The sequence below is a fragment of the Salmo salar genome, chromosome ssa27, assembly GCF_905237065.1.
Source record: "Salmo salar chromosome ssa27, Ssal_v3.1, whole genome shotgun sequence".
Taxonomy (NCBI): domain Eukaryota; kingdom Metazoa; phylum Chordata; class Actinopteri; order Salmoniformes; family Salmonidae; genus Salmo; species Salmo salar.
In genome coordinates this window covers 17,837,071-17,858,287 of record NC_059468.1, presented here as the reverse complement: position 1 = coordinate 17,858,287, position 21,217 = coordinate 17,837,071, and the positions used below count along the sequence as shown (strand labels likewise).

Genomic DNA, 21,217 nt, shown 5'->3' with positions numbered 1-21,217 from the left:
AGAGTCAGAGTCCCCAGTGTGGGAACAACAGTATGTCCCACGGTCAGGTAAACAAGCAAGTTCATAGTCAACAAAGCAGGCAGAAGTCCTGAGGCAAATAGCAATTAAGCACAAGAACAAATATAACGACTTGGGGCTAGCCGTTGTTAGTTCAGAGTCACTCGCCCCAATAGTGCGTGTGTGCTGGATGCGAGCAAAACCTCGGGAGAGAGGGGGGAGTGTGGCGGGTGTACCTGTACCAGACGGGGAGACGGGCCAGGGCAGACGGTGAGCAGGTCACCAGGTGGAATCCAATCAGCAGTGCAACGGGAGTAGGTGTCACACCCACTTGGGAGAATCGTTTTTCGGGAGGCAGATTCCTTGTAGAAAATCCCAGCTAGCTAGCTAATGTAGCTAGCATGTCTGTCCACTGTTTTTTTCCAAGTGGAAAAGGAGGTCGTTAGCTAGCTATACCCCTTCAGTTTCGGCGAATGGTCCTTTACAACGTCCAAACAAAGTTGTCCTGTAGCTGTTATATTTTGGAGATTGTGAGGAGGATATCTTCTGATGTGGACACCCGGGTTCTATCTTTCTCCCCTATAACCCGTCAGTGTGTATGTGTGGTTCTAACCCGGTTCTATCTTTCTCCCCAGAACCCGTCAGTGCCACCTGCTGCTGGACGTGTTCAATTCAACAGAGCATGAGCTGACGGTCAGCGCCAACAACAACCAGGACCTGGTGCTGCACGCCTCAGAGTGTCAGAGGTATGTGACCTTTAACCTGCCCATTCACAAGGGAGTCAGTGGATAACATTCTACTCCATTCTATGTATTAAATGTACACATATTGTGGGCCAGGTTTCTCTTATGAACATGAGCACATAAATTAATCTACGGATATGAACACAAACACAAATCCAACCAGTCAGTCATATGAGTGAACGATGTACACTGACCAAGCCTGTGTTGTGTGATTATGTGATGTATATAGCCTGCAGTGTATTTTCTGTCTTCAGGTGTGTTAAACTGGTTTCTTATAGCCTGTAGTTGGGCTTATGAGACTGTAATGGCTAGGAATGGATTAGTTCTGACCGGTCAACTCTGCCTTGTCTACCTAACCATTGTAGTTAGGTCCATTATTGACATCCCTCTGATCCCATTTGTGATGTTTTTACTGGGGTCAATAATGACAGCTTCTGGAACAGCCCTTTAAAGGGATAGTTCACCCAAATTACAAAATGACATTGATTTCCTTACCCTGTCAGCCCCCCATACTCAACGGACCCAGAACGGGTCAATACGGACCGCCAGTCGAGCTTCGGCCCCAGGTATCATACAAGCCCACATAAGACCTGGAAAATACCTTTAAACCCCCCCTTTACTAACCTAAACATGTCTATGAAGCTGCTCATTTCACTGGATTTTAGTATGAGACAAGATTTTCCTGTTGACTTTGAACACTAAGCGGGAAGCTCCATCAGTAGCTAGCTGTATCTCTAAAGGCACATTCATTCTGCATTGATGAAGACATGTTGGAAGTTTGTTTACAGTGAGCTACTGTACGTCTTGACATGGGATTATTCCGACACTGTCACTCGCTTCCTCTCCCTTCCTTTCCCCTTCCCATCTCTGAACCTCGCCTCTCTCCCTGCCTCCATTCCTCTCTTCCTCATACTGCCTGTTAACCCTCTGAACATTAGCGAATTCTGATTCCTGTCACAGCTATCTCTGAGCAGCGTCCTCCTCCTGCGATGAGTGCCGGTGGGGAAGTGTGCGTGTGTGGGGAACACCACGTGGGTGACCCACAAGCCCTACAGGAGAGGAATGCTCTGGGGGGGTTGTTCTTTTCAGCCACTCAAACATTTTTCAGAATATCCTTCTCTAGGACATTTTTTAATTTAACCTTTATTTAACTATGCAAGTCAGTTAAGAACACATTCTTATTTACAATGACGGCCTAGGACAGATTTTTACCTTGTCAGCTCGGGGATTCGATCTAGCAACCTTTCGGCTACCTACCTGCCGCCGACTATTGGACAATGTAGCTTTTAGGACAGCTCTACAAATGATTAGCTTATAGCTATTTCCCTGTCTCCTTAGTATAGTGCTACTTTGTATCCTTTTGGCCTGTGAATGTTTGTCTTTCTTATACTCTACACGGCTGGTTCATAAGTTAGGTCCATTTTGCTGTTCAAAAGATGGAGGGAGGTCTCCTAACTTTTCCAGGAAAGCGACAGTAAGACTTTGGAGCGCCTTCTTCTCTAGTCTATTGGTACAATGAGAACACGCTAGGAATGACGCACCAACTGCATTCAGAGACGTCTTTTTAAAGAGGTTGTGTTATCTTTTAAAGAGTTTTAATTAAGAGTGTGCACGTGAGCCAGTGCACAGGCAGGTCAGCGGTTCATTTTTAATCGCTGGTATTACAGCTGCGGTGGAGACAAAGAGCTCTGAATCCCGCTTGAGCTTCCATACATTAGAACAGGAAAACACTCTCAGTAAACTTAAGCCCTGGATTCTATAAGATATTAAGAAGGGAAATTGTCCAAATAATTTTTTATGCAGTTTATTAACTTTTTTTTAACAATTATTCCGTCTGTATATATTGCGTTATTAACAAAAACCCTCTCTGTTTATGTAGTGCTATTGTAGTAGTTTAAAGTTAAGCTGGGACATGTTATTTGCATTAATACAACAATGCATATGGCATGTGGATGCAGAGAAGGAGTAATTAAGAAAAAAACTCACTCTGTTTATATAGTGCTATTCTATTAGTTTAAAGCTACAATGGGGATTTTAATTTAAAGAAATACTTCGCTGCTCGTTCACGGCAGAAAGAAAGAGGTTTGGTTGCTTTCATGTTCTCCCATCTTTCAACGCTCAGCCTCATCCTAGATCTTTAACCCTCGCTCCTGTTCATTACTGCTGAAAGACAGATGAGAGGAGCAAGCGATATGAATGAGAATGGCCCCTCTGATGTTTGGAAGCCCTAGAAAGCTCGAACACAGACCTCTGTCTGCCTCTTCAACCAGACATGCTTTTGTATGAGGTTTTCACCGTGGGGGATAGGGAGAATAGAGAGAGCAGGACTTGTGTCTATTTTAGTTTGGTTGTTTTGTCTTTGTGCTCTCCAAAATTCATTGACCCCTTTGGTGTTTAGGTTCATCTTTGTCTTGATTTGTATGGGCAGCTACAGTATTATTCATGACTTTAATGAAATTCACAGCATGAGACCTCAAGGGACCATAACCCACAATTAAAATGATAGAACCTTTATGCAGACCTGAGTCAAGCTAAGTAAGCTAATGTAGCGGGGACGACTGACATACTTGTTGATGAACAGAATGCTAATGACACTCAGTTGCCAGTTTATTAGGTACACCCATCTAGAACCGAGTACCAGAACAGACAGAATTCTTCTGGAAATTCTTGCTCAATTGGTATCAAGGGACCTAACGTGTGCCAGGGAAACATTCTCCATACCATTACACCACCGCTACCAGCATGTACTGTTGACAGCAGGCAGAATGGGGCCATGGACTCATGCTGCTTACGCCAAATCCTGACTCAGCATGACGCCACGCCTTCAGCATGACGCAACAGTAACTGGGATTGGTTGGACCAGGTGATGTTTTTCCACTCCTGAGTTGTTCAGTGTTGGTGATGGCGTGCCCACTGGAGCAGCTTCTTCTTGTGTTTAGCTGATAGGAGTGGAACCCAGTGTGGTCGTCTGCTGCATTAAATCAACCAGTTGTACGTTCCGAGATGTTGTTCTGCGTCGTTATTTGCCTGTTTGTGGCCCGCCTCTTAGCTTGCACCATTCTTGCTATTCCCCGCTTGATCTCTCTCATCAACGAGCTGTTTTCGCCCACAGGACTGCTGCTGACTGGATGTTTTTGTTTGTCACATCATTCTCGGTAAACCCTAGACACTGGCGTGCTTGAAAAGCCCAGGAGGACGGTCATTTCTGAGATACTGGAACCAGCGTGCCTGGCACCGACGATCATACCACGCTCAAAGTTAGAAAAATATACAGGATTGTTATTTTAAAACGAGGACTTTAAAGACCTAGATAGACTACATGCAAATGTTTAAAATATTGTCCCATTCTAACGTTCAATCAAACAGGAACTGAATGCCTGATGCCTGTCTGCCTGCTTTATTTAGCAAGCCACGGTGACTCACTGTCTGTAGGTGCAAGCCATTTTCGTGAACAAGGGGGTGTACCTAATAAACTGACCACTGGATGTATATCTGTCAGCTTCCAAACAAACTACTATGAGAAACGTGTTCCCTTAGCCCTAGGAAACTCGAAGACAAATGGACCAGAGCCAACAGCCATGGCTGTTGTTCTCCACATTGACTTCCTTGTGTGAGTGCGCGAGTGTATTTTTGTGCATGTGCCGTTTTAAGTGCCTGAAGTGTATCAGTTTAAGCTCTGACTGCCAGACAGAGAGAATCCCTGAGGGATGTCGTCTTTTTAAATCTCTGCCTGTCTGTCTGTTCTATGTGAACGAAAGCTCAGGGTGAACATCCTTGACTGGAGCATCTCCTTGTGTGGTGATGAAGCCTTCCTTTTCAACCCAGCCTTATCATAGTCCCCGTAATATCCTTTAAGTTTCTTTGCTCCGTTCATGCTGCAGGCTGCTGGTATTTTACTCTCTATACCGGACGTCACAGACGACCAATCCTCATAGCTTTTAGCCGTACCCTTATCCTCCTCCTCCTCTTTTCCTCTGGTGATGTAGAGGTGAATCCAGGCCCTGCAGTGCCTAGCTCCACTCCTATTCCCCAGACACTCTCTTTTGATGACTTCTGTAACCATAATAGCCTTGGTTTCATGCATGTTAACATTAGAAGCCTCCTCCCTAAGTTTGTTTTATTCACTGCTTTAGCACACTCTGCCAACCCGGATGTCCTAGCCGTGTCTGAATCCTGGCTTAGGAAGTCCACCAAAAACTCTGAAATCTTCATCCCTAACTACAACATTTTCAGACACGATAGAACGGCCAAAGGGGGCGGTGTTGCAATCTACTGCAGAGATTGCCTGCAGAGTTCTGTCCTACTATCCAGGTCTGTACCCAAACAATTTGAACTTCTACTTTTAAAAATCCATCTCTCTAAAAACAAGTCTCTCACAGTTGCCGCCTGCTATAGTCCACCCTCGGCCCCCAGCTGTGCTCTGGACACCATATGTGAACTGATTGCCCCCCATCTATCTTCAGAGCTCGTGCTGCTAGGTGACCTAAACTGGGACATGCTTAACACCCCAGCCATCCTACAATCCAAGCTTGATGCCCTCAATCATTAATGAACCCACCAGGTACCACCCCAAATCTGTAAACACGGGCACCGTCATAGATCATAGATCATCCTAACCAACTTGCCCTCTAAATACACCTCTGCTGTTTTCAACCAAGATCTCAGCGATCACTGCCTCATTGCCTGCATTCGTAATGGGTCAGCGGTCAAACGACCTCCACTCATCACTGTCAAGCGCTCCCTGAAACATTTCAGCGAGCAAGCCTTTCTAAAAGACCTGGCCCGGGTATCCTGGAAGGATATTGACCTCATCCCGTCAGTAGAGGATGCCTGGTTATTTTTTTGAAATGCCTTCCTCTCCATCTTAAATAAGCATGCTCCATTCAAGAAATTTAGAACCAGGAACAGATATAGCCCTTGGTTCTCTCCAGACCTGACTGCCCTTAACCAACACAAAAACATCCTGTGGCGTTCTGCATTAGCATCGAACAGCCCCCGTGATATGCAACTTTTCAGGGAAGTTAGAAACCAATATACACAGGCAGTTAGAAATGCCAAGGCTAGCTTTTTCAAGCAGAAATTTGCTTCCTGCAACACAAACTCAAAAAAGTTCTGGGACACTGTAAAGTTCATGGAGAATATGAACACATCCTCCCAGCTGCCCACTGCACTGAGGATAGGAAACTCTATAATTGAGAGTTTCAAAAGGCATTTTTCTACGGCTGGCCATGCTTTCCACCTGGCTACCCCTACCGCAGTCAACAGCACTGCACCCCCCACAGCAACTCACCCAAGCCTTCCCCATTTCTCCTTCTCCCAAATCCATTCAGCTGATGTTCTGAAAGAGCTGCAAAATCTGGACCCCTACAAATCAGCCGGGCTAGACAATCTGGACCCTTTCTTTATAAAATTATCTGCCAAAATTGTTGCAACCCCTATTACTAGCCTGTTCAACCACTCTTTCGTGTCGTCTGAGATTCCCAAAGATTGGAAAGCAGCTGCTGTCATCCCCCTCTTCAAAGGAGGGGACACTCTTGACCCAAACTGCTACAGACCTATATTTATCCTACCCTGCCTTTCTAAGGTCTTCGAAAGCCAAGTCAACAAACAGATTACAGACCATTTCGAATCCCACCGCACCTTCTCCGCTATGCAATCTGGTTTCAGAGCTGGTCATGGGTGCACCTCAGCCACGCTCAAGGTCCTAAACGATATCGTAACCGCCATCGATAAGAAACAATACTGTGCTGCCGTATTCATTGACCTGGCCAAAGCCTTCGACTCTGTCAATCACCACATCCTCATCGGCAGACTCAATAGCGTTGGTTTCTCAAATGATTGCCTCACCTGGTTCACCAACTGCTTCTCTGATAGAGTTCAGTGTGTCAAATCGGAGGGCCTGTTGTCCGGACCTCTGGCAGTCTCTATGGGGGTGCCACAGGGTTCAATTCTTGGGCCAACTCTTTTCTCTGTATACATCAATGATTTCGCTCTTGCTGCTGATGAGTCTCTGATCCACCTCTACGCAGACGACACCATTCTGTATACTTCTGGCCCTTCTTTGGACACTGTGTTAACCTCTATGGGCTAGGTGGGACGCTAGCGTGCCACCCGTGGTGCACTCCATCAACAGCAGGTGCATTTCAAGAGCGGCAAATTTGAATCCAAATAAATGTCAAAATTCAAATTTTTCAAACATACAACTATTTTACACCCTTTGAAAGATAAACATCTCCTTAATCTAACCACGTTTTACGATTTCAAAAAGGTTTTACGGCGAAAGCATAAATTTAGAGTATGTTAGGACAGTACATTTACAAGAGTTGTGTGTAATGTTTTGTCAAGTCAAAGACAGGGTCACCAAAACCATAAAACCAGCTAAAATGATGCAGTAACCTTTTACAATCTCCATCAGATGACACTCCTAGGACATTATGTTAGACAATGCATGCATTTTTAGTTCTATCAAGTTCATATTTATATCCAAAAACAGCGTTTTACTATGGCATTGATGTTGAGGAAATCGTTTCCCTCCAATAACCGGCAGTCAAGTCAGCGTCACAAATTAAATAATTAAAATTAGAAAACATTGGTAAAATATTATATTGTCATTTAAAGAATTATATATTTACATCTCTTGAACGCAATCAACTTGCCAGATTTAAAAATAACCTTACTGGGAAATCACACTTTGCAATAATCTGAGCACTGCGCCCAGAAAAATACGCGTTGCGATACAGACTAGACGTCATGTTGGGGAGATCTAAAATCGAAAATACTATGTAAATAATCCATTACCTTTGATTCTCTTCATCAGATGTCACTTCCAGGTATCACAGGTCCATAACGAATGTAGTTTTGTTCAAAAAAGCTCATCATTTATGTCCAAAAATCTCCGTCTTGTTAGCACATGATCTAAGCCAGCCGGACTTCTCGTCATGAACGAGGGGGAAAAAATATATTTACGTTCGTTCAAACATGTCAAACGTTGTATAGCATAAATCATTAGGGCCTTTTTAACCAGAACATGAATAATATTCAAGGTGGACGAATGCATACTCTTTTAAAACGTTTTGGAACGAGGGTACCCAACATGAACTCGCGCGCCAGGTGTCTAATCGGCCATCATCGTTCCAAGGCTCTTGTTCGGTCAGTTCTCCCTCCAGTTAAGACTTAAAACACTTTGTAAAGGCTGGTGACATCTAGTGGAAGCAATAGGAAGTGCTCAAAATATTCCTAAGCCCCTGTGTGTTTCAATGGGATAGGCTTAAAGTTAATACAACACATCAGGTATCCACTTCCTGTCAGAATATGTCTCAGGGTTTTGCCTGCCAAATGAGTTCTGTTATACTCACAGACACCATTCAAACAGTTTTAGAAACTTTAGAGTGTTTTCTATCCATATATAATAAGTATATGCATATTCTAGTTACTGGGTAGGATTAGTAACCAGATTAAATCGGGTACATTTTTTTATCCAGACGTGCAAATGCTGCCCCCTAGCCCTAACAGGTTAACTACCCTCCAGACGAGCTTCAATGCCATACAACTCTCCTTCCGTGGCCTCCAACTGCTCTTAAATACAAGTAAAACTAAATGCATGCTCTTCAACCGATCGCTGCCTGCACCTGCCCGCCTGTCCAGCATCACTACTCTGGACGGTTCTGACTTAGAATATGGGGACAACTACAAATACCTTGGTGTCTGGTTAGACTGTAAACTCTCCTTCCAGACTCACATCAAACATCTCCAATCCAAAGTTAAATCTAGAATTGGCTTCTTATTTCGCAACAAAGCATCCTTCACTCATGCTGCCAAACATACCCTCGTAAAACTGACCATCCTACCGATCCTCGACTTCGGCGATGTCATTTACAAAATAGCCTCCAATACCCTACTCAACAAACTGGATGCAGTCTATCACAGTGCCATCCGTTTTGTCACCAAAGCCCCATATACTACCCACCACTGCGACCTGTACGCTCTCGTTGGCTGGCCCTCGCTTCATACTTGTCGCCAAACCCACTGGCTCCAGGTCATCTACAAGACCCTGCTAGGTAAAGTCCCCCCTTATCTCCACTCACTGGTCACCATAGCAGCACCCACCTGTAGCACGCACTCCAGCAGGTATATCTCTCTGGTCACCCCCAAAGCCAATTCCTCCTTTGGCCGTCTCTCCTTCCAGTTCTCTGCTGCCAATGACTGGAACGAACTACAAAAATCTCTGAAACTGGAAACACTTATCTCCCTCACTAGCTTTAAGCACCAGCAGCTCACAGATCACTGCACCTGTACATAGTCCATCTATAATTTAGCCCAAACATCTACCTCTTCCCCTACTGTATTTATTTATTTATTTTGCTCCTTTGCACCCCGTTATTTCTATTTCTACTTTGCACTTTCTTCTACTACAAATCTACCATTCCAGTGTTTTACTTGCTATATTGTATTTACTTTGCCACCATGGCCTTTTTGCCTTTACCTCCCTTATCTCACCTCATTTGCTCACATTGTATATAGACTTATTTTTCTACTGTATTATTGACTGTATGTTTGTTTTACTCCATGTGTAACTCTGTGTTGTTGTATGTTGTCGAACTGCTTTGCTTTATCTTGGCCAGGTCGCAATTGTAAATGAGAACTTGTTCTCAACTTGCCTACCTGGTTAAATACATTTACATTTTTTTACATTTAAGTCATTTAGCAGACGCTCTTATCCAGAGCGACTTACAAATTGGTGCATTCACCTTATGATATCCAGTGGAACAACCACTTTACAATAGTGCATCTAAATCTTTTAAGGGGGGGTTAGAAGGATTACTTTATCCTATCCTAGGTATTCCTTAAAGAGGTGGGGTTTCAGGTGTCTCCGGAAGGTGGTGATTGACTCCGCTGTCCTGGCGTCGTGAGGGAGCTTGTTCCACCATTGGGGTGCCTGAGCAGCGAACAGTTTTGACTGTAAAGTCAAAATAAAATTAAATAAAGGTGAAATAAATAAAAATGTCCTGCGTGACCTGAAGCGTTTGTTTGAATCACAGGTCTGTGCTGAGGTTTTGGTCTTCCAGCTCTGTGGTGGTGGTGGCGGCCCATTATACAGACATGGGTGATAGAGAACTTTGAAACAACAGCCCATTGCACACGAATCTGAAATGAATCTTTTCCCAGCTACTGGCTGGTGAGGTTGTTTAAATGACACTAGGCTCGTTTGCAAATGTGTTATTATCAGTCTATGTTTTGGCCTTTTTTCATTAAAGACGTGATAGTTTTGCCAGCATCTGCATACTGTGACTATATCTTTAGGCAGACACGTGGGATGGCGTCCTGGATGCGTCCTGGATGCGTCCTGGATGTGTCCTGGATATGTGATACAGCTTAGAGAGAGCGAGAAAGAGACCTCCTCTGGCACCCCAGCAAGTGGTGACTGCTGTTTCTCACTTTACTCACACAGACTCAGTCAGACCTCTTTCTGTTTACACATGCCTATCGGCACCAACACGTGTGTGTCACGCAAAGATGGTTTCCATGGTGACCACTTATCCACTCTCCTGTGCGTCTTACAAGAAGGCAGAGAATATTATTCGACCATTTCCTTGCGATGCTCTGTAATATCTGTCTGCTGAGGAGATGGGGACTGTGGTTTGTGTGTGCGTGCGTGCAGGGTTTTGGCGCTTCCTCTGCGATAGAGATGAGACCTGAATGTTCTGAGGTTCACTTCCTACTGCGGAAGGTTCACTTCACATCCAGGGGGAAAAAAACACCTCAGTGATGCTGTGTGAATTTGCTGTGAGGATAAATGTTTTTCCTAAACATGTTTTTCCCCTCTCCTTCCTTCCTTTTGGAAAATGGGTCCATCTGGGGACACATTCATTATGGAAATGTAATGATATTTTTATAGAGGCTCCCACCCTCCCCAACTAGCACCACTATCCACTAGGAGGGGATTTAGGTGTGGGACCATCAAGATCCCTGCTCACCTGTGTGTGTGTGTGTGTGTGTGTGTGTGTGTGTGTGTGTGTGTGTGTGTGTGTGTGTGTGTGTGTGTGTGTGTGTGTGTGTGTGTGTGTGTGTGTGTGTGTGTGTGTGTGTGTGTGTGTGTGTGTGTGTGTCTCTGTGTGTGTGTGTATGTGGTGTGTGATAGCATCAAAATGTAAGTAAGTTGAGAAATATATAGTGCTGTAGTATCAAAACACATTCAGAATCATAGTATTATATTTGCTTTGTCTTCTGAAACTTGTAAACAGTTGAAACCCTCAGGCCAGGCAACATCTACCTCTAATCCAATTCATTCACAGCTATAATCTCATCTAGTTGAAACCCAAACAGATGTTTTATCATTAGATATACCAACCTACTAGATAATTCACTAATGAAGCGTATCATTTCAACATCCAACAGTGTGTTCTCAAAGCTTTGTTTGTCCTCATTGAGAGAAACCCCGCGCTCTATAATGTCCCTGTCTGCAAACTCTGCATTGACTGAATTTAGATAGCATGTTGATCAATTCATTAGCAGATTCCTGCACTGAGTCATGTCCATGCTGTATATCCATACTGTAATTGTTCATATAGATCTGTTTCTACAGCTGCCTATCTGATAGAGGTGTGTGTGTGTGCGTGTGCACGTGATACAGCAGGACCGGTATTGATGGAGATGAAGTCGGCCCTGAGGCTGCTGGTAACCGGGTGTTACGGGGAGTCAGCCGCATGCAGTCTAAAAATAGCGTCTTGCTCTCGCCCGCCTCCACACCGCCCGCCTCACTGTCAGCACATGAGCTCAAGCATGTGAGCTAAAAATAGAACCCTGGGCTCAGTCGCACACACACACACTGTCGCACACACACACATTGTCGCACACACACACACTGTCGCACACACACACACTGTCGCACGCACACACACACTGTCGCACGCACACACACACTGTCGCACGCACACACACACTGTCGCACGCACACACACTGTCGCACACACACACACTGTCACACGCGCACACACACACTGTCACGCCACACACACACACACACACACACACTGTCGCGCGCACACACACACTGTCGCGCGCGCACACACACACTGTCGCGCGCGCACACACACACTGTCGCGCCTTACACACACTCAGTCGCACACACACAGTCACACAGACACAGTCACACACACTCAGTCACACACACAGACTCAGTCTCACACACACACACACACACACACACACTCAGTCACACACACACTCAGTCACACACACACACATTGCTGATTTTTCTATTTTCCTCTCAGCCTCACCCCAGTGCAGTCACTGACTGTTAAAGCGGCAGCAGAAACACTTTGATAGAAACACTTATCTTTTGTCGCTGCTTCTCGCTCTCTTTTGTCCCCCATTCCCATCCTCTTTCTCTCTGGCTCTCTCTCTCTCTAATGGATTCATGTGCAGGTTAAGATGAAGTGTTCTGCTCTGCTGGTTGAATAATCAAAGGAAAAGATGGATGTGTGTATAATTATAATTGGTAACATTTGTAGGTCTAAGATGGGAGAACCAGAAGACATAATTGCATGATCAGATTATGATATACATCTGTGAGTGAAAAGGGGAATTGTAGTTGTCAGTTTCTTTTCTTCTTACCCACCCCCGTGACGCAACGCTACTGTGTGTGTGTGTGTGTGTGTGTGTGTGTGTGTGTGTGTGTGTGTGTGTGTGTGTGCGTGTGTGTGTGTGTGTGTGTGTGCGTGTGTGTGTGTGTGCGTGCGTGTGTGTGCGTGCCCTTCTCTCCCTTCCTCCGTGTGTGTTAGTTTTTCTCCAAGCCCGACATATTCAGACAAACCGACACTTACAGCAATCAGATGATTCACAGCATTTCAGAGCAGGGCTGAAATGGACTCCCTCACAATCTAATGTAGTTATCGTGTGCTGTTGGTCCCAGGCATCACATCATTTAAACACAGAGGTCATTCCACAGAAAACTGTCTCCATCAGGACCATGTTATTACACCCATGAAGTAGGTCTGGCTGTTAGAGAGGGCTACTGTGTGTGTGTGTGTGTGTGTGTGTGTGTGTGTGTGTGTGTGTGTGTGTGTGTGTGTGTTAAAAAAATAAATCATGTATAGGCATGTGTGAATTGGAAATGTGTTTTTTGTATATCCCAACTCCCCCTGAGACACCATCGGAGAGTGAGGTCACGGAGGTCACGGCCAGGCTCAGCCATGATCAACAGTGACACTGGAACAATTAGACTTAAGTGCCTTGCTCATGGACAGATTCTTCACCTTGTTGGCTCGGGGATTCGAACTGTGCTTGTATTTATAGTATATAAATATATATTTGTATTTATGCCTGCACACATAAACTAGCTACCTGTGTCACTACATATTCCCTTGGGCATCGTTCCCTAGCCCAGTTACAGCAAAGCCATTGCTTTTAAAGTGGTAACAGTGTTCACATTTCCCCATTCCCCGTATGCAATGAGTATTGCAGGGTGATGTTCACATTGAATGGAGGCAGCAGGAAGCTAAAACCCATTCAAATGTTAATTATCTTACTGTATGAATAAAATATACATGATTTCATGTGCTCTCTCCCAGGTGACATGCATGAACATATTCATGCTCTATAAGGTAGAGGAGGGTGATATGGTCTGGAGGTGGAGGGAGGAAGAGGAGGGTGAAGGAAGGGTGATATGGTCTGGAGGTGGAGGGAGGAAGAGGAGGGTGATATGGTCTGGAGGTGGAGGGAGATGGGGGGGTGAAGGAAGGGTGATATGGTCTGGAGGTGGAGGGAGGAAGAGGAGGGTGATATGGTCTGGGGTGGATGGAGGTAGAGGAGGGTGATATGGTCTGGTGGTGGAGGGAGGTAGAGGAGGGTGTAGGAAGGGTGATATGGTCTGGAGGTGGAGGGAGGTAGAGGAGGGTGATATGGTCTGGAGGTGGAGGGAGATGGGGGGGTGTAGGAAGGGTGATATGGTCTGGAGGTGGAGGGAGGTAGAGGAGGGTGATATGGTCTGGAGGTGGAGGGAGATGGGGGTGTAGGAAGGGTGATATGGTCTGGAGGTGGAGGGAGGAAGAGGAGGGTGATATGGTCTGGAGGTGGAGGGAGGTAGAGGGGTGTATGGTCTGGAGGTGGAGGGAGGTAGAGGAGGGTGATATGGTCTGGAGGTGGAGGGAGGTAGAGGAGGGTGATATGGTCTGGAGGTGGAGGGAGGTAGAGGAGGGTGATATGGTCTGGAGGTGGAGGGAGGTAGAGGAGGGTGATATGGTCTGGAGGTGGAGGGGGTGATATGGTCTGGAGGTGGATGGAGGTAGAGGAGGGTGATATGGTCTGGAGGTGGAGGGAGGTAGAGGGGGGTGTAGGAAGGGTGATATGGTCTGGAGGTGGAGGGAGGTAGAGGAGGGTGAGGTCATGGAGGGAGAGAGGAGGGTGATATGGTCTGGAGGTGGAGTAGGGGGTGATATGGTCTGGAGGTGGAGGGAGGTAGAGGAGGGTGATATGGTCTGGAGGTGGATGGAGGTAGAGGAGGGTGATATGGTCTGGAGGTGGAGGGAGGTAGAGGAGGGTGAAGGAAGGGTGATATGGTTTGGAGGTGGAGGGGGTGATATGGTCTGGAGGTGGAGGGAGGTAGAGGAGGGTGGAGGAAGGGTGATATGGTCTGGAGGTGGAGGGGGTGATATGGTCTGGAGGTGGAGGGAATGAAGGGAGGGTGATCTTGGATGGGGATTAGGTCTGAAGACCCTCGAAGGCGGCCCCTAGTCCTCCCTGCCTTCTCAGACCGCAGTAATAGAATAGATTATGTTTAAACCCTGCAAGACGCCACAATCAATTCATAAGAGAAGCGCGGCAGTGGTTGAGAAGAAATGAGATTGTTGTTAACCCTTCCCTGTCCAGCAGCAGGGCTATGCAGTAGGCTCTATCCCACTGTTAGACATGAGGTGTATAGGCTTCTGTCTTTGCAACTGTTTGAGACGTGACCTAATTTGGGAAATGTACAGAATTGTTAGTAGTCTAATTGCAGTACCTATTCTATGTTTATGCACAAAAGAACAATCTCATTGACTATTTGCGTTGTTGGAACAAGGCATTTGGTGGCTCAATGTGACTGAAGAAATGAAAGCAGTGCTGGTTTAAAGATGGGACTTCAGTCAGGGACATAAATCCAGCACCACTTATGGTTTCCAGGTGTTTGATCCATTCCATTCGCTCCGTTCCAGACATTATTATGAGCCGTCCTCCCCTCAGCAGCCTCCGGTGGACTGTGTGTGTGCCTGCCTACTGTACGTGCGTGTGTTGCATTTAAAGCCGGAGCTTCTCGTTTGTCTGCCCCGAGCTCTTAATTGGTATTTAATTTCTGCTGTCCTTTGTAACGGAGGCCTGTGAAATGATAATTGCATTGCTCTTCCTCCCTCCCTCTGGGTTTGGTGTGTGGGTGGGTTTGGTGGGTGTGTGTGGGTGGGTGTGTGCACACTCCAGGCAGTCATATAAACCAAGCAATACAAAGAGATGGACATCCACACATTGCTTAAAGACTGACATTTGTCCCTCTCATTAGGTACACTTTTTAATTCCTGTTCAGTTAGTGTATAGGATTTAACAAGTACCATCTTAGGTATACAGCTGTAAAGCTGTTGTCTGAAGACTATAGAATGCAGCAGAGTATTACACATCAAAGCTGCTGATTCAGATCCTAATTAAACTACAGTAGCGTTCCCTTTCTCACCTTTCCACCTCTGGCTTCTGGATGCTCACTGCTTAATACACACAATGTTTCTCGTGTGTGTGGGGATTCATCATTTGGAGGACGGTGTGTGTTCAGAGAGCACACAGTCTCTTGCAGCCACACTCACACTAGGGCTCTTGTTTTTTGCGTGATTCTGTTTTATTTTTTTCATGTTTTCACTTTCAAAATCTCTTTTTTTTTATAGAAAAACATTTAATGTTCTAAGTCCATATCAATGCTTATACCGCATCAGGAACACTTTTGAGGTCTGGGACAATTGTAAGAATGTAGACTTGTGGGTGTATTCAGCTGGGTACCAGCCAGACCATTGTTTGGTTAGCGGTGTTTCTGTAGCTCTCATGCGATTGGTTAGCGGTGTTTCTGTAGCTCTCATGTGATTGGTTAGCGGTATTTCTGTAGCTCTCATGTGATTGCAAAACAAATGGCCACTGGATTGATGCAAATAGTCATGATATCATTCTGCCAGGTAGGCATAAGCTACTTTGCAGTTGACATTTAATTGAGGTTTGTCGGAAAGCCTTTCCATGTACCGACAGACGACAGACGGTCGTAATTAGCGTTATCGCTAACGGCTAAGCAGAGTAGACTACACGTACCGGCCATTCCTGTGCCATTTCAGAAAGTTGCAGGAAAACACAAATCACTGATGCATTTTGTTCATGTCTTATGATTAACTTGGGTAAAGTAATGCACTTTCTAATAAGTTCAATACATTTAGTTGATTTCCTGTTAAGTTCAATATATTTTTGAATATTGTAGAATTCCGTTTTAATATCTGGATTCTGTCTGTTTTCCGCAACTCAGATTTTATAGGGCCCTATAAAAAAATGTCTTTCTTTCTTTCTTTCTTTCACACACACACACACACACACACACACACACACACACACACACACACACACACACACAGAGAGCGGTCTGTTGGTTGTGACTGTGTGAACTGCACGGTGTTCTCTGTACGTATAGATACAGCTCCTCTGGGACCAGTGAGCTGAGTATCTCTTAGCTGAGATCCACAGATGAACACACACATCAATATATCGACCCAGAGTTGTGGTACCAAGCAGAGAAAATGGAAATGGACACCTTTTTACTTAATAAGCTGAGAGATTTTTTATTTATTTATTATTTAACCTTTATTTAATTAGGCAACTCAGTTAAGAACAAATTCTTATTTACAATGACAACCTACCAAAAGGCAAAAGACCTCCTGTGTGGATGGGGGCTGGGATTATTATAATTTTAAATAAAATATATAACATAAATATAGGACAAAACATAAGAGACAACACTACATAAAGAGAGACCTAAGACGACAACATAGCAAGGCAGCAACACAACATAAGAACATGGTAGCAACATTATTGTTTACAGACAACGGCACAAAGGGAAATCACACAAAGCAGCCACAACTGTCAGTAAGAGTGTCCATGATTGAGTCTTTGAATGAAGAGATGGAGATAAAACTGTCCAGTTTGAGTGTTTGTTGCACCTCGTTCCAATCGCTAGCTGCAGTAGTGGACCATCAACTTCGCTGTGGGCTGGTGGAAGCTGCAGACACAGGGATCTGAGCTATCTGATTTGCCAGCGGTAGGCCTATAGGTGCACTTGATTTGCTCTCCAGTTTGTACCTTCAGTCACATGAAATAGTTCAAAATGGCAGTGAGATTGAGAGAGAGAGAGAGAGAGAGAGAGAGAGAGAGAGAGAGAGAGAATATCTAAGAGCCTGACAAGAGAAGGAAAGAAACAGAGCGAGAGGAAGTGAAGGAGACAGACAGTCACTAGTTATAAAGTGTCATAAAGATTTGGCCGGTGATAAAAAACCTGGGCCCTGCAGCTGTTTCTCTGAATGTCTTTGTGATTTGACTGTTGTCCTCAGACACCGTCATCACTTTCACTTTGCTGGGGGAATCAATTTCTCTGTCACGGCCTGTTCATTTACTACCACATCCATCACCATTAACTACACACAGGCCAGAAATAACATGCTCGTAGGTTTTATATTGGTTTAAAATATTGATTTAAAATCGACAATGTTATAATGCAGTTTAAGTGATAGATGAATGAATGAAATAAAACAAAGAGCCAAGACAGATGAAATCTGATTCTGCTAGAGAGATAATCAGGGATAATGCATTATTTTAACAGTTACTTCACAGAGTTAGTGGAATGGTAGATAGACACCAGTATGCGTGCAGAGGAGAGGATTTGACTTCCTTTCTACTCCAGAGTGTGACTGATCTGTTTGAGTGGATAGTATCATGTACGACAACAGAAAGAGATCTGGGAAAAGTCTAGCCTTGAATCACTCCTCTGTGAGGTCCACAGGTGGCCAACCCAGTGCGGGGCAGGTTGTGTCGTCTCCTTCCGTGGGCTCTTATTGGCTATGGCAGGCCAGCAGGGGAAGTGGCTATTGGCTAAGACGGCGGACTGCATGGGAGTTGTCTATTGGATAACACAGCAGAAACAGAGTTTGAATCTGATGCCTTTTGCATCGCTTCACACCATGCAGGCCCTGCGAGCAGACACTTTCACCTCGTCTTCTCTCTTCTTTTTTCTTCCTCTCTCTCCCTCCCTTCTTCCCTCTCTCTATCGCTTAACACCATGCAGGCCCCGGGAGCAGAAATGTTCACCTCTCCTTTTCTGCATCCCTCTCTCCCTTTTCCGGTTGTCTTCCTCCACTGCCTTCCTTCTCGACCCGCACGGTGCAGTGTCAATGTTCTAGACTGTTCAGGCTGCATCCAACTGATACTTTTAAGGCATGAATGTTGCCCCCAGTAAATAGTAAGACGTTTGTTTTTGAGAGGCATACAGAACTGAATCCTGGATGTGTCTCTGTTGCTTTAACCTCAGGCCATGAACTCTCTTTGCCTCCTGTTAGTAAATGAACCTGACCACATACACACACCGACATACATAAACACACACCGTGGAGCGGGAAGCTGGGAGCCTCAGGGTGTTTGGTCTAACTAGATACATAATTTATCAGTGGTCTGGGCTGGTTGGTAGACTGGTCTCCTGCCAGGCCACTGAGAACAGAACAGTAGCAGGATCAGGATGGATGGATGGCATCAGAGAAGAGCACACCAGTGTTTCATTCACTGATGAAATGTGGACATACAGTTGAAGTGGGAAGTTTACATACACCTTAGCCAAATACATTTATACTCAGTTGTTCACAGTTCCTGACATTTAATCCAAGTAAAAATGCCCTGTCTTAGGTCAGTTAGGAACACCAGTTTATTTTAAGAATGTGAAATGTCAGAATAATAGAGAGAATTATTTATTTCAGCTTTTGTCTCTTTCATCACATTACCAGTGGGTCAGAAGTTTACATACACTCAATTAGTATTTGGTGGCATTGCCTTTAAATTGTTTAACTTGGGTCAAACATTTTGGGTAGCCTTCCACAAGCTTCCCACAATAAGTTGGGTGAATTTTGGCCCATTCCTCCTGACAGAGCTGGTGTAACTGAGTCAGGTTTGTAGGCCTCCTTGCTCGCACATGCTTTTTCAGTTCTGACCACACATTTTCTATGGGATTGAGGTCAGGGTTTTGTGACGGCCACTCCAATACCTTTGTTGTCCTGAAGCCATTTTTCCACAACTTTGGATGTATGCTTGAGGTCATTGTCCATTTGGAAGACCCATTTGCGAGCAAGCTTTAACTTCCTGACTGATGTCTTGAGATGTTGCTTCAATATATCCACATCATTTTCCTTCCTTATGATGCCATCTATATTGTGAAGTGCACCAGTCCCTCCTGCAGCAAAGCACCCCCACAACACGATGCTGCCACCCCCGTGCTTCACGGTTGGGATGTTGTTCTTCGGCTTGCAAGCCTCCCCCTTTTTCCTCCAAACATAACGATGGTCATTATGGCCAAACAGTTCTATTTTTGTTTCTTCAGATCAAAGGACATTTCTCCAAAAAGTACTACCTTTGTCCCCATGTGCAGTTGCAAACCGTAGTATGGCTTTTTTTTATGGTGATTTTGGATCAGTGGCTTCTTCCTTGCTGAGCGGCCTTTCAGGTTTTGTCGATATAGGACTCGTTTTACTGTGGATATAGATACTTTTGTACCGGTTTCCTCCAGCATCTTCTGGGATTGATTTGCACTTTTTGCACCAAAGTACGTTCATCTCTAGGTGACAGAACGCGTCTCCTTCCTGAGCGGTATGACGGCTGCGTCATGGTGTTTATACTTGCGTACTATTGTTTGTACAGATGAACGTGGTACCTTCAGGCGTTTTGAAATTGCTCCCGAGGATGAACCAGACCTTGTATGTATATTGGTGAGGGAAAAACACGATTTAATCCATTTTAGAGTTGTGCTGTAACGTAACAAAATGTGGAAAAAGTCAAGGGGTCTGAATACTTTCCAAATGCAATGGATATTTACCAAAAATGTATATGGGTGATTGGAAAAGATGCAGACAATTAAATTGATGGAAGCTACAATCTATCTGCAATATATGTCTGTGCTGTCTTTAAAAAGCCCCTGGCTGGAGACTCCATACTTTCCACCACTGACTCCTGTCTGTCTTGTCAAAGCCATACAGTATGTTTACATTGAGTTCTTCTGTGGTCTGTTCCCCATTGATCACCTTTATATTTATATGGAATGGAATGAATAGATCCACACACTTAACCATCTTGATTTGAATGGTGAACTGAAATATAATGTTGTCTGTGGCTAAGCTTCACTTTCCTTCTTCCTCCTCTGTCAGCGTATCGCCAATAGTTTACTGTCTTTCTTTATATCTCAACATGTTCATGTTTTCAGAGGGAGACTGTTTATACTTTTGATCTCTGCTTTTAAAATGTCAGTAAATCCAAACCAAATACAAGGAACTTCCCTGATCAAATGATTTGATCTGATCATCTGACCAATATGTTCTGGTTGGAGTTTAGTGTGTAGACTACCTGCTGAAATACTTTCTAGCACAAACTGAGAAGTGAGACCAGTTATTTGCAAACAAAAACAATACTTATGATGTTGTTGAATCAAGTGCTACTGTTTTTCCTCTGAGCGGGGCAGTGCCGTTGGGGGTCTGTCTCCTGTATGTCCAACCTTTGCTCTCTCCTCTGCCCCTGTAGGATGGCTCAGTAATACTCAAGTCTCTGTCTCCTGTGTGTCTAACCTTTTCTCTCCTCTCCTCTCTCCCTCCCCTCTAGGATGGCGATCCAGGTGGATAAGTTTGACTTTGACACGTTGCCCCAGCCGGACCAGGAGGCCGTGCGCTACACCAACCCCAAACTGCTGGAGGAGGAGAGGCTTCACGCCCAGGCCTCTACGATCAACAGCACCCTTGGCATCACCTGGAACATCATATCCTTTGTTGTTGTTGGATGTATACAGAACCCTATTAGAAGGCATCTAGATGCTACATCTGGAGGTCCCCTGGCTAGGGTGTGTGTCTGTTCTACTGCACTGACAGATGGAAGAACGTATGGCCAAATGTGCGTGCAGCCCTGGGCCCTGAAGAAAAGGTAGTGCACTATATAGGGAATAAGGTGCGATTTGAGACACATCCCTAGTCAATATGCAGGCAGGGCGCTCCATCAGAACCTCTTAGGTAATGAGGGGGCTGCTACCAATACACAGACTCAGTGTTGTTTAGAATGGCCTGTCAAGTTGTTACAGGGAGGAAGTGTACAATTAATAATTCATCGGAGTCCCTGTGCTGTTGAACTTGCCTTCATATTGTATTTTCCATTTTAGTAATGCATAAACACTCCTGTGATTGTATGCATTTGTT

The 21,217-nt window shown here is 44.9% G+C and overlaps 1 protein-coding gene across 3 annotated transcripts in view; it reads left to right on the top strand.

Moving 5' to 3' along the window:
- Positions 1-21,217, top strand: part of trappc9 (trafficking protein particle complex subunit 9) — a 292,659-nt gene that overhangs the window by 193,343 nt on the left and 78,099 nt on the right. For all 3 annotated transcript variants that reach the window (XM_014177784.2, XM_014177781.2, XM_014177782.2), the window contains 2 exons: positions 633-743; positions 20,634-20,787. In XM_014177784.2, coding sequence (XP_014033259.1) covers positions 633-743; positions 20,634-20,787 — 265 coding nt within the window. The remainder of the gene's footprint in view (positions 1-632; positions 744-20,633; positions 20,788-21,217) is intronic.